Source organism: Olea europaea, chromosome 13 (genome assembly GCF_002742605.1).
Source record: "Olea europaea var. sylvestris chromosome 13, O_europaea_v1, whole genome shotgun sequence".
Taxonomy (NCBI): Eukaryota; Viridiplantae; Streptophyta; class Magnoliopsida; order Lamiales; family Oleaceae; genus Olea; species Olea europaea.
In genome coordinates, this window is record NC_036249.1 from 23531949 (window position 1) to 23556952 (window position 25004).

General features: G+C 32.4%; 1 protein-coding gene and 1 pseudogene across 1 annotated transcript; both read right to left on the reverse strand.

The window, feature by feature from the left end:
* Positions 1–4752: 4752 nt before the first annotated feature.
* LOC111407937 (cytochrome P450 734A1-like) lies at positions 4753–7891 on the reverse strand. Its single transcript, XM_023037663.1, has 5 exons — positions 7522–7891; positions 6676–6899; positions 6335–6579; positions 5879–6248; positions 4753–5778 (listed from the first exon to the last, which is right to left on the reverse strand). Exons 1-5 carry the CDS (start codon positions 7802–7804, stop codon positions 5338–5340), a joined length of 1563 nt encoding a protein of 520 aa, XP_022893431.1. The 5' UTR covers positions 7805–7891; the 3' UTR covers positions 4753–5337.
* A 10855-nt stretch (positions 7892–18746) lies between these two features.
* LOC111408563 lies at positions 18747–24734 on the reverse strand (annotated as a pseudogene).
* Between the last annotated feature and the right edge of the window lie 270 nt (positions 24735–25004).

A 25004-nucleotide genomic window follows, 5' to 3' on the forward strand; every position in this document is an offset into this window, starting at 1 on the left:
AATGTGTAAGAAATAATTAATCCAGAAATAATGATATTTCGTATGTACTATTTAATTGAGTCCTATTTGTTTGCATGCTTTAGAGTTTTGATTTTGATAAATTTGATTACTTTAATGCAAATGCAGCATCCTACTATTTCTTCATGTATAGGCACCAAAAAAATTGAAATTTTTATTTTTTATTATTTTATTATTCACATCTCTTAAGTTATTGTATATATTGGTTTATTTGTCATAACTTGCTCTCACTATTTTATTTTTAAATAATAATTTTTTTGAATATATAATAAATACTTGTGTAATAATTCTTTATTTAAATTTTTACCACAATACATTGAATCGCTCATCAAACTTAACAATGAAAGTTACAAAGAGAATAAGAAGAATTAAAAGAATAATAATAAAGTAAATTCTAGTCATGTGTGATGTTCACATGCATAGGTATATCAAATAGTATTTAATTAAATGTGGAAATAAGAATTATGTAAAAAATTAACTAATTAACTTCAAGATGAAACATTACTTGCGTGCTTCCATTTAAATTATTGCACATATATCAAAAAAATTTAATCATTAAAAGACAGCATTCCTTGTTAGCAGGGTGCTTTAGAATGTCATGCTTGTCTTTTAGCCAAATTAAATATATTTAAATTGTTAATGGTGCTCAAGACAATGCAGAGGTGAGAGTGCTCGAATAATACTAATATACAATTATTAATTAAGGGTTTAAGATTAGGACGTTCATTTTAATAATTAAACACATTGATAAACTGTCATTAGTACATCAAACTTTATCAAAACACGTTTTATAAATAATTTCATCTATTAGTTATTATCAAGTGTCGTATGGACGTTCATTTTTTTATTTTTTTGGGAAAGCATAGCTCAAAGTGACTAAAATCATCATAAAATGTATTTAAGGTAGATTGTTCATGAATCATGCTTTGATTTCTTTCATGAATAGAATCATTAAAATAACTCTACAATACATAGGACGATGTAATATATATATATATATTAAAATGGACTTGTAATGATTTAATATTTGTCATAAACTTTCAATATACGTAAAAAATTATAATAATTGTGATGGTTAAACAACCTTAATAAATTAATCTATCAAACATCAAACATGCATCGATTCACTATTTGTCATAAAAAAAATTTCAACATTAGAAAGATAAAGATATGAACATACAATATAAGTATGTTCCTTATTGCGATGAGTATTTATAACAATAGTGACGGTTAAACAACCTTAGCACTTTTTTCTATCAAAGTAAATTATCTTGTACTAAAAAATAAGTTATTTTTTCTTATTCAACAATAAGTTGCTTTATATATTGATCTAGTAGAGAAGAAGCAAGTCACATTCCAATGACGTACCAAATGATCGATGCATGGAGTTTGATCTGGCAAAGATTGATATCAACCTGGTTGGCAAAATGCAGTTTTTAATTATAATTAAAAATAGACATTTGAACGGATTAGACGTAAAATAAGTAATTAATTACTGATAATAATGGTGGCAATAATTAATGAAGTAGCTGGAATTATCGTAAGAAATAGAGTTGAATATAAAACATTGTCACGAGGAAGAATAAATAGATGTTGCTAATATTGTAATTAATGTTGAACAAATGTGTCTGCACTTACGAAGCATGTCAATGGCAAACAGTTTGTTACATGATTATGGATGGGATCACATGCCTCCTCTTGATTGATTCCTTTAACAAATGCAAGATAACACATTGGCAATGTTCAGAGGCGCATTTTTGATATACAGTATTAGATTATATCAAATAATAAATAAGTTATCAGTGATGAAGATCAATTTTCAATCACATTTTCTAGTAAGTTAAGTAAAACTTGAAACATGATAACTGTCGAATTAAAGAAAGATATTTCGCCATGGCTTTCTATAACCTTGTATATGAACAAAATATGGAGTAGGTGAGCGCGGAGGCCTTTGATCACGAGTTCGATTTTTCCTACTAACACTTTCTCGATTTAGCCTGTTGTATAGGATTTACCTAGCGCAGTTTACCTGACTGGCATGGTTTGCAGGTTATTGTGTCAGTCGGAGAGTTTACTCAGTACGCACCCGAAGGGTAGCGGCTTCGGGTTCCCCGTTATTTAAAAAAAAAAAGGGGAATGTGGAAATTTGCGCAACAAACTCGGTAGTTCACACGTTTTTATTTATGTATCCTCCATTTTATGAAATTGGATACATAGTCTATTCATTTTTATATAACATAATCGTTATTCAAATATAATCAAGACATATCATTCTTTTTTTCTTGAACTCGGCTAAGCATTGGGTGATGTTGGCTATGCAACAATAGCGCTGCCTTATATTGTATTTGTTTTGCATGATCGTGATAAGTCATGGTTACAAGTGAGATTTTTCCCATTTAAAAGTGAATGGATTTAATGTCGCTACAATGTTTAATCCATTAAAATAGACCGAGTTAGTTGGTGTGAGTTTACATTTTTCTCTTAATTTTGTCTTGCCATATCTAGTTACTCTACAAAGTTTTAACTTATTTCCTTTACTTATCAAAATAAAAATAAATTTGTATTGGATTCCCTTCTTCCTCAAAATATGAACTTATTCAAGTTCAAAATTAATTTTACAAAAAAAAATAATAATAAAAAAAAATAAAAATTCTTATGATTAAATCCAAAAATAAAAAAAGTTTATCTAAGCAGTCACATGCTTCGTGGGGACCCTAAGCCCCTAACCCCAAGAGCATGAGAAGATCTTAAAAAGTGATACAAAACTGCAAGTTTGTTTCTTTCAATCTTACTTTTTAAGAGATTATAATCTAAAGCGTAAAAAGTGGATTATCCATTAAAGAAAAAGTGAATTTGCTGTGTAACGTCTGGCTTTGCTTCTAAAGAACATATTATGTCTCGGGCACTGCAAAATCGTGTTAGCTTTTTATAACCTTGAAACCCGCCACCACTTGGGAGTCTAGTCTTCTTGAATCTTGATAAAGGGTTTTCCAACTTCCAAGAATTGGAAAGGGGTAAATTTTTTTATTTATTTTTTTGTATATAAATTTTACTTTAATTATGTTAGGTGGCAGAAAAAGGGTCATTTTGTTTTTTTTTTGAATAATGCTAATTACCCCCAACCCCATTTTAAAAATGACGTGAGAGTAAATGATTTATTTAATTTCGCCTTTCATTCAGCCTATCATCTAACTTCACTTAGACTGAGGTTACAATTCCAGTAATGCTACACAGCATTACCCTTTGTTTGTTGTTTGCTTATTTTCATCAAATGACTTTTAAAATAGGAGATAAGTGGAAATCATTGTTGATAATGCAATTTTTTGTTTTTGTTTTTTTTTTTGTTTTTGTTTTTTGGTCACAAATAAGTTGACATTTGATGTGAATTTAATAATTTATAGGAGTTTTAAATAATTGAGTTAATTTGGTTAGACCTTGTATAAAGAAGATTCAATAGATAATTACTTTTAAATTCAATCTTTGATAATTATTTCTTCACATATTGGTTCTTGCAAGTATACTTTTTTAGTCGAAATTAGTTATATAATGTAATTGCTCGCTGATGAAGTTAAGCGGAGTCTATTATTTAGACTAAGTTAAATGTTAGATAATTAATTTCTTGCAGGTTTACTTGTCTAGTGAAAAAAATAAAAAATTAAAAAAATTAGCTATATACATCAATTGCAAACTAATGAAGGCAAGAGGAATCTAATTTATTTATTTTTTGGACAAGATTAGATAATTCTTGCAGGTGTACTTTTTTAGTAAAAAATAAAAATAAAAATAGCTATATACATTAATTACACGCCAATGAAGTAAGATGAGTCTATTTTTCGGACACGCTATAATATTCTTAATATAATTGAGCACTATGTTATGATTCACATTTCTTTTCCAATATCAGATTGAGACATAAAATTTGATTTCTCGAAAGTCAAATACCATTACATTATTCTTAATATAAAGTTCAATATCGTGATTCATATCTCTTTTTCAATATCAACATGAGACAAAATTTGGCTAGTCTAAAGTCACGTACCGTTACTATATTTTTAATATATTCAAACTCGATATCATGATTCATATCTCTTTGTCAATATCAACGAGAGACATAAAATTTGACTACTCGAAAATGATATATCATTACAAAATTCTTAATATATCCAAGCTCAATATCATGATTCATATTTCTTCGCTAATATCAACCCAACAAGTAAACTTTAACTACTCGATAATCTTAATCTATTAAAGATCAATAGCACAATTCACATCTCCTTGCCAATGTCAATGTGGGACATGAAATTGACTACTCGAAAGTTATGTACATATAAACCGTAACACGATCCTTATCAATTTACACTTGAAAGATAAAAGACACCCACACTCTCACCCTCACTCCACCCCGCCCCGCCCCACCCCGCCCCCAACAAAACCACCTCAATTAGAATGAGTCCTTGGTCTGAAAATTTGTCTTCTATAGACACTTACTTTTAAATTCAATCTCCAAAATGGTATGCTTAATTTTCTTAATATAATTTGAGGTCAATATCGTGATTTATGTCTTTTCTTAAATTAGTTTGTTAACGAAATTGTCTTACAAGCCTCAAGAAATACAAAATTTGACTATTTTGAAGTGACATACCACAACCAGTCAAAAAATGACACATTAATTTAAATTACACTTGAAAGATAAAATAAACCCCTAATTGGAACAAATTTTTTACATGAAATGAGTAAAGTTGAAGCATCTTCACCTCTGATGCGCTAAATTTAATTAGTAAAATATACATTGGAGTGGCCCAATATTACAGAACTGTTTTCGATTGCAGTTATATTAATTAATATATAAAAATATACACAACTAAGCCACTAAGAAATCTGCTGACACTAGCTCATGTAGACCCAATACAAAAAAAAAAAATAAAATAAAATAAAATAAAATAAAAATAAAATAAAAATCCTAAATTTGGATACAGACAGAGATAACAACTTGGAGAAAAGAGGGGTCAGTAAAGGTAGTACTATTATCAGGTGAAGAAGGAATGGTACTAGAAAAGAATATGAAATAAATAAATAAATAAATGACTTCTACTAACTAATTTAATTTTGGAATGGTAACAATATTGTACGTTATCTTGGGTTTTGAATACTTGTTTGACACGTGTAAAAAATTTTCAAGAGTAGTTTGTTGTAGGTGTTTTGAAATTACGTGTCAAGATCAATATAGTTGAGTATTCAACGTCCAATTTAACATGAAATAGATATATATAGATAAACTCACACACGAGCTAGAATCCTCGAGGGTTGATCTTGATTATATCAATCTTGGTGGCAAGACAAAGGTCGAAATATGATTGGTGCCCCGTACTGCGGGTAGAGAAGCATCAACACAGTTGGGGCATGTTGATAACGTGGGGACAAACAAAAAGAAAATCGTTGAAGCATAATTGAAAGCGTCAATTTTGTTTGTAGGATCGCCAAATTTTGACCAATGCATTGTCGGACTCCAAGGCCAAAGGGAATGTAAGCTACTGGATGTTTCGCTGCCCGAGCCACTCCTTGAGAGAATCGACCCGGATTGAAATCGTTTACGTCATTACCCCAAATGGCTTGATCATGGTGAACCGCAAGGATAGGTATTAGTAACTCTGTTCCACCAGGAATTTTACATCCTCCGAGTTCTACATCCGACTTTGCTCGTCTGATCGTCGCTACTATAGGTGGATAAAGTCTAAGGGACTCATTCAAGATCATCCCCAACTACACAAAATTAGACATCATGAATAAGATTTTCTTATCCAACACACATACAAACGTCATGAAAAGGGCCAAGCAAGTAATGAATGTGACTGAGGCTTACAGTTTTGAGCTTGACAACATCATCTTTGGTGGGTGAGTCACGTGATCCGACCACCTTAAGAACCTCATCACGTGCTAGGGCCTGCCATTCTGGGTGCATAGCTAGCAAAACAGTCGTCCACGTCAGCAAATTTGATGTTGTCTGTTCACCAGCAAAGAAAAAGGTCTTGCATTCTTCAGCAATGTCATTAACCGTAATTCTTGAATTCAAATTTTTTTCTTGAATCATAAGTCCCAACAAATCTTTGGGCCCACTTTCTACAATTTCATCCCCCCAGTTCTTTGTCCTTTGATCAATCACTCTCACTAGGGATTTATTAATTTCCTTTTCCAATTTCCAAGACTTTATATTCCGTCTCGAGGGTAAGAACCTAAAGACAATACGGAAAATAAGAAGTTAAAATTTTATCGATTGTTATAAACGGTTCAGTACCATATTCGACTCGACATTAGATACCTATAACCGGGGATGAAAACTTTGTGAAATGCTTCAGATGCGAGGGCCATTTGTTGGGCTTGTAACCTAAAAATGGCTTTTCCTTCTTCATAGCTGCTTCCAAATGCGGTCCGAGCGACGATATCCTCGGTTAATAGCCGGAACCACTCCGATACTTCAATTTCGACTTCACTCGAGTTTTTTGACATATCAAACCATTTGTCTAACATTTCAGTCACACTTCTTGACGCCATTGGTATTAATAACTGAAAAGGAGGAAAAAATATATATACATCAATCAAAAAATAAGTTAAAATCTTGATTATAGTGCTGTCTAGTCGAATTGAGTCAGACAGACAGACTTTAAGATTTTCCATGTGGAATGTAGGGGTGATGATTTTCCTATGGTGAGCCCATTTCTCTCCTTTGAGGCTAAGGAGTCCATCGCCTTCTAGTTGTTTAATCAACGCATTAGCCTCATTCTTCTCGTAAAATTCCGACTTATAAGTGAAAATTTCTCGAATCAAGTCGGGATCAGCCACCGTGAGACGGACTGTTGGCCCAAACCACACAAGAAACGTCGCCCCTGAATTCAAGCAAAAGCTCAATGTAATGTAACCCCTAGGTTTATACCATAAACCTTGAATGTAAAATGTTTTTTCACATGAAACATAAAAAAGGACGACCACTAAAATTCAGAAGAGCATTGGATAGTGTAGACCCTACAGTAGAGAGAGAGAGGGTTGGAAGAAGACAATTCATAAGTAGACACTACCAAACATATGAAACTTCATTACCAAAATTCAGACTCTCACAAAAATCTGAATCAAAGACTGAAGGAAATAGGAAAGTTATGATGCGAAAAACAAGACTGGACGGTATAATGAATCAAATTTTGGGCTCTTTTTCTATTTGACATGATCTAATGTTGTCCAATCCTCAGTTGGGAACAATGATTAAACGCGAACCAGGATTAAGAAGGGAAAAGAAGACAACATGATTGGATATTACGATGAATCAGATTTCGTGTATCTTTTTCATTAGTAGTCCAATCCCCCATATCAAAACAATGATTAAGTGGGATTAAGAAGTCAACCAGATGAATTTTCTTCGATAAGAACGTACTACTTTCTATTAGTCTCTTGTCGAATCCTTCGTACTGAACAAACAATGTTTAAATGGGATTAAGAAGGGAAAAGAGAATATACCATAGATTTTCTTCCAGTGGTGATAGAAGGGGAGAACTCTAGGAAGTATATTATGAGAAAACTCCATGGGTTGAGAAGAAGCATTCAACATTAAACTAACAAGCTCTTTAGCATTTCCAACAAAAAGGCGATAAGGGGGACCTCTGATCCCTTGTAAAGAGAAATGTTCTTCAGTTTTTCTGGGTCTCCACCAAATCAACAGAAAAACCTTTACAACAAAGAGAGATGTTATTATGGACAATACACATAGCTTGAACCAGTAGAGAAAAAGTTCTTGCTCCATGGCTGCCTTTTTTTTTTTCTTCTGCTGTTTTGCTTTTTATCTTCTGTCTGTTATGTAAGTATCTGTATCTTCTCCTTTTTAATGCCAATAACAAACTCTGAGAGAGAGAGAGAGAGAGAGAGAGAGAGAGAGATTGGCGAGCCCACTGGCGTTGGGGCCGCCATGGGAATTATAAGAAGGGTCAACGAATGATACATTTTTTGTAATTTTAAGACAATGTTACCCTTGTCTTTTATCGATAGTATTGTGTTCTTGATTTTTATATCCTGTAAAGTGTAAGATATCGAACAAGTAATATTATGAACCTTTGAATTTGGATTATTGCTCTTACGAGGACTATACTTTCATCCATGATCTAATATTTCTAAATCCTATTTGATTAAATAAAGAAAGAATTACAATTTGTGTAAATTTTGATCTCAGTACCTAAAAATAACGAATGCACACTAAGATTTATTCAGAAGTCAAATATAGAATGTATATTATGGTAGAACAATTTCATCTATTGATCACCTTTAAATCTCAATTCAAGATTCAAAAGTCTAATATGATGTTCGATCGAAATCTTCTATTGTATTCAATTTATCCTCTCGAATTCTCATTGAACCTATTTAACTAATTCAATCACATATCCCTACGCGAATCAACTTTAGTTAAATGAAATACTTGCTCTAAAAATTGATAAATGATCGTAATAATCAGTAGGTATTTCTACACATTGTACCAATTTATCGAATTTTACTAGATGGTTTAAATCTCAAACCCATCTCTTAATTCGTAAAAGATTCACAAAATCATAAAATAAGTTATCAAGTAATTTAATGTATTAAACTTACAGCAAAATCAAAAACATGTATGATAAAAGAACAAGAATCTTGAATAAAAGAAATAAAGGATATCAAGTAGATTACATAGTTTGTCCAAATATAAGGTTTAGCTACTCATGATAGATGAAAAAAACAAATAGCAATAATATAGTACATTTTGGGTTTTGCATTGAGATGTAGAGAAGTGGATGAATCTTGCACCAAGTTCATCTTCTTATTTCAAATCTTGATTTCAAACCCTTGAATTATTATTTTTTTCATCTTGAATTTGCTCTCTAATTCTCAAGTTGTCTCTGTATCTCAATGTGTGAAATCCCCCTTAAAAGTGTTAAAAATTTGTATTTATACTTCTCCCTACATTTGTGTCGAATGTAAGGTTTTTATAGGCCTCAAAACTGGTCAAAAACACGGTTAAAAGTTTCAAGTGTAGGTGAAAGAAAAGAACTCGGTGTCGTTGGAGCACAAGTTAAAAGATCAGGGTTTCTTACTTTTCGTAAATTACAACTTGCTTAGTGAAGAATGATTTCTAGTAATTGAGAAAATTCACATTAAATAAACATTAATTATTTTTTACCATTGTTTTATCATCAAATATAGTCAATCTTGTTTAATTCACATTAAATAAACATTAATTATTTTTTTACCATTCTTTTATCAATAAATATAGTCAATCTTTGTTTATATTTAATTTATTTTTCATTAAATTCATCTATAAATATAGTCAATCGTGTTTATATTTAATTATTTTTCATGAAATTCATTATCAACATCTTAGATAAATAATGGAGTGATGTTGTGTAGCACCATTAGAGCGTGGTTTAGAGATGGTAAAAATACACATCAAACTCGATACCTGCGGAACCTTGTCCCGAACGGGACGAGAATTATCCGCTTAATCTAGTAATCGGATCAGGAATGGGCGGGTCTGGGTAATAGGGGCCCACCCCATTTAATTTTTTCTTTAAGAATTCAATACTTTAAAGGAAAATACTCCACGAAATTTCATTAATTCTAATAGAATATGTCAACTAAGATTATCTAAAGAATATGATAAACAATAAAAATTTTAGTTTATCCCATATAATCGAATAATTTATCTTTTAAAAATAAATAAATGGATACATAGAAGGGGCAATCGGCCCATCCACCCAGCCCCACTCCGCCTTAAGTGAGTAACGGGGCAGGAAAATGCCCGCTAGATGGGGAAAGGGGGAGCCCGTCCCACACCATTGCCAACCCTAACTTGGCTTTAATCTGTGTAACAATGGACCTTACTATTTTATTTTCAATGAATTAAAACAAGAAATTCTTGATTAACCCACTTAAACATACAATAATTTGATATAATTACAAATGAATCTATTGTTGAAATTGCATCTTATCTTTATTTACTTTATTTGTAAATTAAATTTATTATTAACCACATATGAGATAAATAATAGAATAATATTAAGTAGCACTTCTGTATTTGAACACCAATGTGGGTGTTAGTGAACCCTATTGATATTGTCCAATAAATTTAAACAAGAAATCCATAATTAACCTACTCAGCATAAGAAAATTCATTTGATTACCACACATGATTTTTTTTTTTTAACTTTATTTTTGTCATCTAAATTTCATTATTTACATGAGGTAAATAATAGAATAGTCCTACATAGTACCACTGGATTTAAACATTAGTATAGATGACCATAAATCTTATTGATTCATTGTCAAATGAAGTAAAAGAAAAATTCTTAACTAAACACACTCAACATAAGATAAATTCATTTAATTTCCATGTATCAATCTATTGATTCGGTTGCATCTTATTTGTATTTACCTTTTTTTTTCACCTATTAAATAAATAATAGAGTAATTCTATTTAGACGAGTGCTTAACATCAATCTTGATGACAGTTTATTCTACAAATATTATTAATAACTTAAAAGTTATTTTTACTATTCAGTCAAAATTAAACTTATAAACCACACATGTAAAATTACTACTCATGATTATCCACATATTTCGTTGCCCCTTCCATTATTCCTCTTAATAAGTATAATAATCAATCTTGAACATAGAATTATTTGTCCAATGAATTTATAATGTAACACTTAATTAACCTACTCAGCATAAGATAATTTCATTTGAATCTATTATTGCGACTGCATCTTATTTGTATTTACTTTATTTGTCACCTATATATGTTAAAATAATAGAGCAATGTTATATAGCACTACGAGTACTTATCACAAATCTCGGTGATAGTAAACTTTATTGATATTGTGTCAATACAGAGATAATTTCATTTTTCCACCCATAAATGTATTATTGCAGCTGCGCATTTTATTTGTGTTATACTGTATTTGTCATCTAAATTCATTGTTGACAGCATGTGAGATACATAATAGAGTAGCACTATAAAGCACCACTAGAGTAGGTGATAGAGGGATAGGGCCCTGAACTGATATTATACCTACTTGAATTTTGTGACAAAGGGACTTTTTTTTTTCTTCCCCAACTACTCGATAGATAATTTCATTTGAATCTATTATTGCGACTGCATCTTATTTGTATTTACTTTATTTGTCACCTATATATGTTAAAATAATAGAGCAATGTTATATAGCACTACGAGTACTTATCACAAATCTCGGTGATAGTAAACTTTATTGATATTGTGTCAATACAGAGATAATTTCATTTTTCCACCCATAAATGTATTATTGCAGCTGCGCATTTTATTTGTGTTATACTGTATTTGTCATCTAAATTCATTGTTGACAGCATGTGAGATACATAATAGAGTAGCACTATAAAGCACCACTAGAGTAGGTGATAGAGGGATAGGGCCCTGAACTGATATTATCCCTACTTGAATTTTGTGACAAAGGGACATTTTTTTTTCTTCCCCAACTACTCGAATTAAACATAAATTTCACCAAAAAGGTAGTAATCTTGTGTCTAAAGACTTAATGTAATTTGTATTTTGTTGTCCTAATTCACCAATAAGTTGTTTCATTTTGTGACAATACATAATAAATTGTACTGTAAATTTTGTCGGATGGTTGCATATTAAATATTGTCTAATTCACTATGAGTAATAATTTAAATGTATTACAATCCTTCACACATAAAGTTGTAATAAAATAAGCAATTTTGAATTTAGAGGTTGGTTAAATGGGATTAGTTAAGCTCATAAATTGTTCGAGTTACCGGTTTTCTTGAAATGGGTTGAGATATATTTATACGAGCCATCTTAATATGAGTTGTGAAATTGACCATCTGACATGAATTGTAATTTAAGCTTAATCTAAATATAATAGAAATCATCATCCTTAAAATCATCAATTATTTTCCAAGGCATTCTAAAAATTTCATAATACTATGAGGTAAAATTAACAATCCAGCATGTGCTGGAATTTTTCAAATTGAAATAAGATTCGTATTTAAACCCATAAATTATTTTCCAGAAGAATGAAGTGTTATGAATTATAAAATTGACATGACTTGGCTCTACTTCTCATGTTAACACTTACTCGAAAGGCCTTAATCCGTTCGAAGATCCCATTTCTCTGGTTCATTGTCTATTGAGTCTGGTGTTAATCACGAGAAATGCTACATATTAATAGTCAAAATAACACTGCAATTTAAATTTCAACAATTACTAGTGTTCATATCAAAAATTCAATTCAAATTTAATTCATTTTTCAATGTTGTTAGACATTTTGTATTCAATATATGTGAACCACATGCATAAAAGTTGTATTTTAGCATACAAAAGGTAGGTTTTTGACATGGAAGTCTTTGATTCTTTTGCATGGCTTCAAGAAAGTGATGGTTAAATATTAATTTGGATAAGAATTCATTGAAATATTTTTATTTTTACTTATTATTTTGGTCAAGGGATGTGTTTAATAGAGAGTGTTGTATTCTGTTAGATGAATTTTTTTTTTTTTTTGCAGAAGTGTGAAAAAATTGAACTTTTTGATAATGACTTTGGTAAAGTTTTATCATGCCTTAGTATTGTTGTTTTTCTCTACATAATATGCATGTCCTATTTTGTAAATTTAACGTTTCTCTTTTTGTTTGTCTGAAATTTCATTTTCACTTTGAATCATACATTATTTTATAATTGATTTTATTTAAAAAGTCAAAGAGATTGAAAGATCGACGGGAAAAAATATGTGGTGTTGTGTCTAATAATTAATTGTGCCTTTGTACTTCGCCTTGTTACAAATTCGAAAAAAAATAAAGTGATTACACAACTATGTTGAAAGAATGTTTGGTATCTTGAAGTGACTAATTAAGATGCTTGGCATAGACGGTCCTCTCTATTTTCATAATTTTTTTAAGCATACATTTTCCTAGTAAATATATTCGTGATTTACTAAAACTATTTTTTGTACTTGCAGTACAAAATTAAAAAGGTATTTTTTCAAAAAAGAAAAAAGAAAAAGGGGATATTGTGTTTTAATTGTCGTCATCAATTTTCAAATTTGTGTTGTGCTTATTACCAATTACTCTTGCAATAGTTTAATTGAGTAATTAAATTATCTTTTATCTTATAACTAATTTTTAATTGTGGAATAGTCTCACTCTCTTTGGAATTATAATTGACAATTTCTAAATTTGTAATTGAAAATTTTCTTAGTCAAAATCATGCTTTAGTTGAATTTATTAAGAGTTAATTGAGTTGTGATCAAAGTCAAAGTAGGAGTAGTGAAATTCTAATTAAAATCAAAATAGTTAAGGGTTGATAGTATAGTTTTTGGAGCAGTCAAAGATATACAAAAAGATCACATTTCATCAACGGAATGCAATTAGAAGTCAAATGAGAACCAAATTGTTGTATAAGTTTTGCTCCAAATTCTTAGCAACAAATTGCGATGCATTTTTCACATTAAAAAAAAAATCGAATTTGAAAAATGCTATATTTAGAAGAACTGTACCCATTTGAATTAACTTTTCAACGTACTTTGGATCACTTCAATAGGGCATCGAGAGAGAAAGTCATGACGAAAATACTGATCGTTCAGGGATCGCTCGCTAGCCGCGACCCTAGGCACTTAAGTTGTGATTTGATTTTCAAGTTGTCCAATTTATGTAAAACAATTATTTTTAACCCTTTTCACCTCCAAACACTTCCATTATAAATATACAGCTCTATGAACATCACAATGGGTGTTGAATAATTATTTTGCCTCTAAGATCTCATTGCTAAAGATCATAGACACATTCCATTGATTCTATTGATTCAACCCAAAATCTCTGTTCATATATTCGATCCCATGTATTGATTCTTCATTAGTAGAGCCTTGTTATAAGTCAAGAGTTTGTTTTTTGAAATCCATATACATATTACAATATCTCATGTATCAGCCTACAGGTTAAAACATAAAAGATCCTTTGTTCAAACACCAAAACATAACCTTACCTTCGCTAATTAGCTTTTAAAGTTCTTAAGGTTTGGGAAGAGGTAGCTGGAGTTTCGGTGCTCGAGAACGAGGTTTGTTCTTGTTGATCCATGTGAAAAAAAAAAAGTAACTTAGAGTTCTGAGAAGTGCGAAGGTGCACAAATAAAGGAGATCCTCAGTAATTTACAAGTTAGGTAGTTAGAGCCAACTAAAGTTTAGCAGTGTCTGGACTAATTATACATTAACTTTTCTAGTAAATTTTATTGGCAAGTTTACTTGGAAGTTTTTTTTATCCAGTTAAGGATTTTTCCTCCATGATCATATTTGATGTTCTTTATTACTTTTGATTTTTATTATTCTAATTTCGAATTTGGGTCTAAACAACCATGATTTTCAACAAGTGTATTAACCCAGTACATACTTTGGAAATTTTTCATAATTTATGACATAAAATGCCACAAGTCTTCTTTACCTTCGTTTTTGTCTATTCTATTTATAATTTCTATCCATATGCTTACACTACTAATTGAACCAATTGTTTAATCAACATCATATTTTCGAAATTGAATTGAACTAGTTGATCTGACTTGAGAACTATTCGACTATCATGCTTGTTCAAGCAGTTAAGTGGAGCTAGTACCTATCTAACTCAAGCAAGTTTCAATGTGAAATGGTGACTCTACTTCGATAATTTTAAAAACTTATTCAATATGTTGAACTTGGGATTCTAGTACCTCAAGTTGAACTAGTACACTTTTCACTATGCCACATTGGTTGTTGCTCAAGCTCTCTTTTTTCCTTATAAAGCAAAACCATCAAAATAGAAAATTCTCATATTCAAAATCCTTTCTCCACTGACTCTGTGTTGTGTGACATTGAATTCACTTTATGTGGTCACAATCACCTTCATTTTCCATGTTCCTGTAGTTGTTAAAAGATTTCGACCTGCAATTTGTTGTTACTGATATCTAATTAGGTTGTCCGCTAAACTCCTATAACATGACCATTATTAAGTAGTTAGCAAAACTTCTTGCCTAGTGCGATTTATCTGGCTGGCGTGATTTGCAGGCTATTGCGTCAGTTCGAAAGTTTACTTAGTGCGCACCCGGAGGATAGCAGCTGCGGGTTCTCCCGTCAGAAAAAAAAATAGTTCTTGAATGTGCTCACTATATTGTATGACTTCATGTCACTTAAATAGTAGTTTTGTAACTTCAATATATTAAATTGTTTTTAGAGTAGTTTCATTGAAGCGTGACCTTGAACTCTTCTCATGTTTGGCTAAACTTTTAATAGATGGTGTTGGTATTGAATAAAATTTCTAATTATAATGAGACAATTCTATGACAGCTTAACTATCTTAGTTTGAATGACAATTCTTGTCTTTTTGCACTGTCACAAAATGTGGTCACTTGCATACATAATGTACGCTCTTCGATTAGAAGTAAAATCACAAAACGCTTAAATAATTTTTTTTTAAAAAAGAAAAAAGAACAGAAAAAAATCTATGAAACTCCAAAACTGTTGTATTAGAGGCCAAATAGATGAAACGAACAATTCGATCTTTCTAAAGCTCAAACAATTAGTTGAACTTTCCTTAACAAAGTTGACATTTTACATTTAGAACACCAAGACTCAATAACTCATCCAAATTGAAAATAAAATTCCTATCGAAGATGCCCAAAAATAATAATTGAGCGCTCGCTGGTAAACAGCTAAAGAAAATTTGTCAATTTTATGGTATTTAAAGAATTATTGTGGCTCACCCAAAAAAGTTGGTTTAGGGTTATTTTGGTATGTTCGTCTTTAATTTCTGCACATGGAGCAAACCTGTCTACAATGTGGTTTTGTTTCTGCACTTTTGGTGGGGGAAATATGCTCTTTCTTCACCCAACAAATGAGTAAAAACCCTAAACCAACTGCTCCTATTCATGTCTGGAAAGCTCCATGACACGTTTGAGCACAGTGTGTTTCATGGGTCCTACGTTTTTTTGACACAACAATATCAACGGCTAGAATTTAGAGTTTGCATGCAAATGTATGTATGTTAATATGTATGTATGTGTGTGTGTGTGTGTGTGTGTGTGTNTGTATCATGTATGTCTGTCTTGAATAAATATGAATTGGTTTAGTTGGTGGGATGGAAACCTCATCTTATCTAATGCATGTCTCGTTGTTTCATTTGGTTGGATTTGGTGTTACATGTATGTGGAGCTACCTAAATCTAGTTTATTATCCGTTCAGTCGGGCAATTCAATTAGGACTGAATGAATTGATCATGTGTTAATTTGAGTTTTTCTCGATTGTATTTTAAAGAAAAGGAAAAAAAAATTGTAAAAGAAACAATCAAATTGAGTCTTAATAGTGTCAAACTTTTTTGAGCCCGAGAATAATGCATAAAGTATAACCAACATTTTCGTTGAGGGGTCCTCGACTCCTCGTCGAAAATATTCCGACTTGTCACCTAATGCTATGTTGTGAACCTAGACACAAGTTACTAGTGAAGTAATAATCCAGCAGAAATTGCCAATTGGAAAAAGACATCACCGTTAGTTGAGACTTTTTTCTCATATTTTTGATGATTCCAACATAAGTAATTCCGACATCTACTCATTTTCGAGTTAATTTGACAAGTTGGAGTTTAAAAACACTGAAAACATGTATGTCTCACTTTTGATAACATCTGGGGCCAAAGTTTGCGCCATGAACAGCAACCTCTCTTCATCATGTATTAACTTTACCACACATTTGTTATTGTGTTTGGGAAAACATGCGGGTCATGCGCAAATACGAGTCTATTTAATTGATGGGGATGGGGTTAGAAAGATCAACTTTATATGATGTCCCATTTCATTTGATGTAACTTGTCATTATTTTTGGAGCTACCTAGCTTGTGAAATTGTATTAGGCAACTTTTCCTTTTGACTCCAATTCCTCGTTATCTCGTCATTGTTATCATATTTCACATTGTTATTCTTAGTCGTGTGATATAATTCTCCGAGCTACATATATCGCCCTATATTCATCGGATTTGTTCTCGAGAGGCAAGAGTTCGAACTTCGAAGCCATGTGCTATATACAACATAATTTACCATTGAGCAATGGGCAAAGAAGTGTTCCTATCATTGACTTCATTGTGCAAATTATCCATATCATTTCACTTTTTGGCATGGGCTCCTAGATCAACCATTCTTTGCACAAATCATCCCTGTCGTCTCATTATGCCCATCTGCTTCGTCAAATTGTCGCGTGCAATCCACTCGATCAATTTGCTCGAGAGTAATTTGATCAAATTCAAGATTTGTAACTCAACACCAATCTCGAGTTTTGTAACACGTCGAATTTGTTTTGACGAATTAGCAAGTTAAATTTCAAAAGATCTTGAGTTTGTTGGGAATTTCGAAATTTGTTGAGCAAATCTCGAGCTTGGTATGCAAAAGTAAACTATGCATGACAAATAATGAGTTTGCTCGACTACACAATTTCAAATGCACATAATTTTTGATCCACGACTCTAAATTTAATTATCTATCTAATGGTATATTATTTATCCCATGAAAAACTGTGTTAACAAAATTGGTGCATTAATTTCCTCACATGCTCTGCATTGCAAACGAGGGACCTACATGCAAAACATTTGAGGAAATTAGTGCACAACCATTTAGAAATATTTTCAAATGACAAATAATAGACCATTGAAAAAATATTTGAACTTAAAATGATCAAGGCAAAAATAAAGCACAATTAAGGTTATAGATGATGATGATGATAAGTGAATAAATAAATAAATAATTTATGCACATTTGAAATTAAGCGGTCGAACAAACTCGAAATTTGCTAGTATACTAGACTTTTGTATAGGAAACTCGAGATTTTTCCAACAAATTCGAGATTTGCCCAACATTCTCGACTTTTGCATAGTAAACTCAAAATTTACCGTTTACCTAAAAACCTTGAAATTTCCATAAAATTTGGAATTTGCCAATATGCTCGAAGTTTCCCCCAACAAGTTCGAGGTTTGCCCAACATACTCGACTTTTACATAGTAAATTCGAGAATTGTCCAAAAAGTTCAAGGTTTACTTAGAAAACTTAAAATATTCATAACAAACTCGAGATTTGACTCACTAACTCTCTTGAAAAATTTTGAAATATGACCCAAATCTCGAGATGTGTTAAATTGTAAATTTCGAATTTTACTTCAACATGTTAAACATCGAATTTTCAAGAAAATATGTTGAATTAGTGTCTTGATCAAATTACCCTTGGGAATGGACTACCTGCGATTATTTGAAGCAGCAAATTGACTAAGTGAACGACAAGGATAATTTGGACAAAGGACAATCAATAAAAGGCCAAAATGTGACAAGTGAAAAGATATGAACAATTTGCACAACGAAAGTAGACCATAGAAATATTTTATACCAATTATCCTTAAAAAATCATCGTTATATATATTTTTCCATTGATATAAAAAATTACCACGTTTTAAACGTTTCTAATGCATTTCACTTTGGCATCTAAAAGTCAAATAAGATTTAAATCATCTTGAATGACATAATTATGAGTTTCACATCATTGATATGAAATTTTCGATTTTGAGTTGGGTTCTAAAAGTACAATAGGATTTAGAATATTGTATAGTTCTCTAATTACATAATGATGAGTTTAAACATCATTGATATGAAATTCTAGAGCAATCATTTGGGAGCATGTTAACAAAAAGGGTTTGTCAAAAACATCAATTCATTATTCCACTGACTATTACTGCAAAAGGAGAGAGAGATAGTATAAAGTGTATTATAAGGTAATGCTCTCATCTTTGTCTCTATTCTCAATATGCAGATATGAATTTTCACAAGTGGTAGAACAGGTAGTTTTATGCACATCAACTAGACAACCCACGGCGTGTTCAAAATCCTTTGCTTTTGCCTAACACCAAAATTTTTAACCAATATAGCAGCAACGAGTGAACAATTAAAAGAAGAACGGAAAAAGAAAAAAAGAGTGGCAGAGGGGGTAGGGTGGTCGAGGGACGAAAATATAGTAGAAGACTTGCATCTACTCGCAAGAGTAAAAACAGAAAGAACTGTAACTATCAAAATTAGCAGTCGCTCCCAATTACCTTTTTCCAAACAGTTCTTGTTGCACCATTAAATCCTCGTGGGACGAGGCGGCACAGACAGGGACTTGAAAACTTGCCCATTTTTGCAGGCACTGCAATACTAAGAAAATTTTGTTCAGACTACAAGCGTTAAACATGCAGTTCAATAACGCAAAGTATGAAAGTCAGAACAGAAAACAAATTCATAACCAGATTACGAAATACCAGCTCATGCACATATCTGGTTAACTACCAGCGTATTGTAACACGAAATCTTTTCAGATGCTATCACGAGTAGGCATCCATTGTTCAAAGACTAGTTCTATGTATTTCAAAACAATTAAGAAAAAAATTCAGTTTGTTTGGCACAAGTTTGTACCTGGGAAAATGTCTGGATCTAGGTTCATTCTAAGTAAAACTTGTTCGTAGACAACAGAAGTACCATTCCTGACGACTGTTTAATCTCGCTAGTGAGGTCTACTTCCATCAACCTATGATTCTCTTTTGAGCGCGTCAGAGAAAAATTTAGGATCAAATTATCCTCTTGATGAGCACGTACAGGAGGATGTAAAAGGAAAACCTGCAACAATTAAAGAGAGAATTTTGAAACCTTAAAAACAATGGATAAAGAGCATGTACTTTGACAATTTCAAAAGTAGGATGGACTATTTATGTAAAATGTGGGCTAAAAGAAGTAACAAAGAAAAGCCTGCCAGAAGTGGTATACAGAAACTACTATAGACAAGAAAGAGAGAAAAAGGAGGGGGGGGGGGGTTAGATTATTGAATTTTCTAGTAAAATGAATAAGCTCTTGACAATGTTCGTGATGCTAAATAACCAACTGCAAGAAGAAAGTCAGAATCACTAATTTTACTAACCTGCTGGCCCCAATGTGTACCAAAATCTTCGTTAGGTGCAGTTGTCAACTCGATTTCCTGTGGAGCCCGATTCTCATGGCTACCCTAGAAAATCAATCAAAGGAGGTGAATCAAACATTATTTAAGAAAGTAGAAAGATATTTGTAATCAGTGATGTGCATATTCACTCGAAAATGAACATCAAACCATCCAGCAAATCTGCAGTGTCTTGTATTTTCTGCTGTGATAGAAGATGAAATAATTGAGTTGAAATCTGCTGTTCAAAATTGGCTGTCCACCCAATGATTCATTGACACATCACTTTATATTAACATGTTCAACTTTTCTCTCAATGACACTTATGCTTAAAAATAGGTGTCAAATAATGTGAATGAATTGATGATGGACAGCCAATTTTGAACAATAAATCTCAACTCGAAATGGTTGCACAGACAGTAATTCCATTTATGGTGCCTGTCGAACAATCTATCTCCTTAATAATCACAGGTGTCCCTTTAACTTGATTTGGATTCGAAGGTTGTTCCACAGTGATGTCTACATTGCATAAATTTTAGATGCACAGTGAGACAATGAAAAAGCAATTATTGTGACCAAAGAAAAATACAGGTAAAGATTTTAAATATGGTTTTTTTTTTTTTTTTAAAAAGTAAATATAAATTATCATGTAATACATATCTAAAACCACAAAGGATGAAGGTGTGTACCATTATATGTATGGTGTGTTATCGAACATAATCTCAAAAACTCCAAAAAAATATCCGTATGATCCACACACATATAGAAGAATCATCTACAACAAAGGACAGGAGTTTGTGCGTATGGTGTGTGATCAAACATAACTTCAAAAACTCAAAAAAAAATAAAAATAAAAAATAAAAAATATATATATATATATGGTCCATGCACGCATAGAAGAATCATCTATAACAACAGGCAAGAGTAAAATAAATAGGAGACCTGTTTGTCAAGTGTTTACAGTGATACCCAGACAAAATATCACCTAAAGAAAGATGCAAACAAAGTAACACCTTACACAAGAGAGTTACTGTCAATTCTCTTCTATCAACACAATTCACTGATGGGGCAGGAGAATTGAGAAAGAAAGTAGCGAAAGAGGTCATGAAATAATATTTCCTACTCAAATAAGTGGAAAATGCAGCCATTACACATCCTAAAAGTTTAAATGCATAGCTCCAATCTATTCGATACATAAATGGTTGGAAGAGAATGATAGTATATCTTACGCAAGAAATCAGAGCTAGTAAAATCTCGGAATCTGTACACAATGTCCCCAAAATAATCAAACATTAAGCATAAGGGACCTAAATGCCAACGTTCAAATAGTATTTTCTCTGTTCTTTTGAAAACGGGTTTGTCAGAACCCTTATGTCGACACCATAATAAGATTCAATCTCATTAACAAAACCATGTCAATTGTTAAGGGATAAAATCTCATATCGAATAAAGATGGAAACATAGACCAACTTATAAGGCTTTGGCTACTCTTCTTAACAAGGTTGACATTTTAAGATAGAACCCCAAGTCTTAATATGGTATTAGAACCCATTAAACTCCAACGAGCGATTTGATCCGATTAAGACTCAATAAATAAACATACGAATTTCAAGATTTGTCTGCTCAAACGAGTCACCATCTTGCGGTGGCATGTTAAGAGATAAAATCCAACATCGAATAAAGATGGAAACATAGACTAACTTATAAGACTTTAGATTACCCCTCTAAACAAGGTTGAACTTTTAACATGGATCCCCAAATCTTAATACCAATCATTCATGGCATCTTCATAATCACTCTTTTTTTGGTCCACCAATCCAGACCTGCCAGGTGCCATCCACATTCGAGCATGGCTTGGATACCTGCAATACCGAGCCTCTCTAATTAAAATTTGACAGCAAAAGAAGGACAGAGGCTGATTATATTTGTGAGTATAGCACTTAAGATGAGCTCAAAAAACTAGGAGCGAACTCTTGATCAGCGATCAAATTAGTGGAACTGTTTTAGCGGATTCAAGCAGAATGAGAGATTCAATTTGAAATGGCTTTAAATCTAAATCAACAAGCTCTTAAACTGCGCATTCCATGGAAACTTATGGTCAGCATAAAATTGCTGTTTGAATGTATATTGACATGTACACAAATCATAATACTAGAGCAGCCGTTGTTCCACTCTTTGTCTGACGGCTTTTCAATTTTTCACTTCCATATCATGAAACTCAAACAGATTAAAAACATTTAAAATGGTTCAATACAGTTGACCATTAGGTAACTCAACCACACCAGTATTTGAAATGATTTCTTCAGAATTCACAAGGACAGTCTTTCATAAGTGATAAGCACCCTTCAAAAACCTTTCTTTCTCAGATGTACACTTGATCACCTTCTAAAAATTCTTTGAAAAGCCCATTTGGACTGCAGCTTCTTTGTAATTATAATTCCTCACTTCCATAACAGATTATACTTCATTGTGTATCCTCATATGCTCAGCTTCAGCACCTTCACTTAAACTATACTTGCTCCTTTCACGCACAGGTGCCTTTGATACACAGCAATATTCTCCATATCTGCATTTCCTCTCCAGAGAATAGTAGTTCTTGACAAATTATAACCCAAAAGCAAATATCATAATGACAAGATACTTACAATACGATATAAGAATCACTTTTAAAATGTTATAGTAGGCATAAAGGCATTTTACCTACGTGATGGGTGGCATGAGCCTCAGCATAATTCAATATATACCACTTCGATAAAATTAAAAGTATCCTTTAGAACTGCATAATGGCGAAATAGTATTCTGGATTCCTTAGTTAAAATAGAGATTGAAACAGCCTTGAAATGAAATATTTATTACTATTTTATTTTGATCCCAACATTACGCCTCTCCAAACCCTTTCAATTGCAGATTCACCATATGTAGTTCAAGCTTTGTGTCTTTTAGCTTTCATTTCTCAGCGTGTCCATGTGCCCAAACAACACACCTCATTAGAAGTGTTAGCTTAAATGTGAGTTAGAGTGGCATCAAATCTTTATCTTCAAAGAAAATTTGCAAAAACCAAGCAAAAGAATGTCAGAAGGGGGCAATTAAAGATACACTTTGCAATTCCAAGAAAATTAATCAACAAATTATAGGTTAAGCTGACATCTCAAAAAGACAGAAATTTAGGGTTATAAGTGCATCAAGCAAACACTATATTTTTCCCTACATTTTTCCCTCATCAATATATGTATAACTCAAACTCCTAGATAAATAAGAATCTCAAAAGGCAAGAAATATGGGGATAAATTAAAAATTGGGAGAAGACAGAATTTAATGTCTATCTCTATGTGTAAAGTACTCACATGACCCCACTTGGCTTCAGCCAGCACTCACAAGCACAAATTACAGAGTCGAACATTGATTCACACAGAAGAAAGTACCCCATCCACTCTGAAATAATTACATCAACTGCTCACAGAGACGTATCCTTAGGTTAAAGAGTATATGGACAAACAATGCATTTTTATATATTCAACAACTTTAAAGGAAATTACACTCCAAAATATAAAGTTGATTACGAAGAAGAGGATGCTGAGATTGATGATAGACATAGCAATTAAAAGGCAAACCTTTTCAGGCAAAGTGACATCTTCCATCGACCCCTCAATAACTTCAAAAACATCCTGAACACTAATTGCTTTAACTAGTTCACTGGCATGTTCCACCATCTTGGTGGCGTCCACTGCATAAACTTTCCTTGCACCTGCCTGTGCAGACCATATAGCTAGAATACCACTTCCCTTTCCTACATCCAAAACAGCCTACTCCATGTATTCACCAACTTAGTCCTACTCTGTGTCAAAAATCTATTTAAAAGACTAAAGCGCACACACTTAGGCAAGGACAATTAAATGTATCAAGTATATGTACAATGTGCCTCCCTGTTAGTACGCAAGCAAATATCCTGGTTACCATAAAACCAAGACTATTCGCTAACAAGTTTTCAAAAAATATAGAATAAAGAGATGTAGAGCACGTTTGAATTAAGTAACTCTTGCATCTTAATTAAAAAAAGTTAGGAGCAAATTAAGATGTTTTAATCAGGTTTCAAGCTTCATCAAAAATTGAAAAATGTATTTACCTCAGCCAGCCTTGCAGAACATAAGCCATTAATTTATTGAAACCGCGGAAAAATCGAATTTAGAAATCATCTCCTTTAACCATCAATCCACCAAGACGTCAGGAACAAATTCCAAGCAAATAAAAAGATAATTCCACGAAACATAGAGGCGGATAGACAAGTAAGAATCATTGTATAATAGAAGAAAAGTTTTGTACCTTTCCTTCGAAGTGGTGCTTGTTCTCGAACACGGCATTGGAGTAAGAGTCCATACGAACGCAGTCAGAAAGCATCTCCTTCTGGTGGTAGAGGTGCAGAAATAGTTAGCGAAATCAACACCCTTGTCCACGGCTGCGGCGGAGGTAGCGCCACCGTTCGTGGTTCTGCTGCCCCTGTCAGCTCAGCGAGTCACCACCAGCCAACGCTGCCCATTTCAATTTGATCACTTTAACTTATATTTTTGTTAATAAAAAATTTCTCGCTCACTTCCTAAACTATTCCATATCTACACATGAGTTCCCCAATCAACTTCTCATCACATTCAAATCCCCAAACTTTGATTATTGGTGAATCCAAGTCAAAATGGTTGGCAAAGGTAAATGCCATGTTAAATGGTTAAATTATGCTCGAGGTACAAGGTGTGAACCCCTACCGAACACTCAGACCATGGGTGGGTGGGGTTTTGGCCAATTTTTTTATGCAGGTGGGTCTCGCATGGGACCTTCTTGATATTAGGGTCGATAGGAGTTTTACTTCTATGCTAGTAAAACAGCATAATTGTAAGTCGTTTTGTCAATGATTGATAAGACTCATTATTCTCTTATTATTTGAACTAAATATTGTAAATAGAATTGACAAATGATGGTTATATTCGCA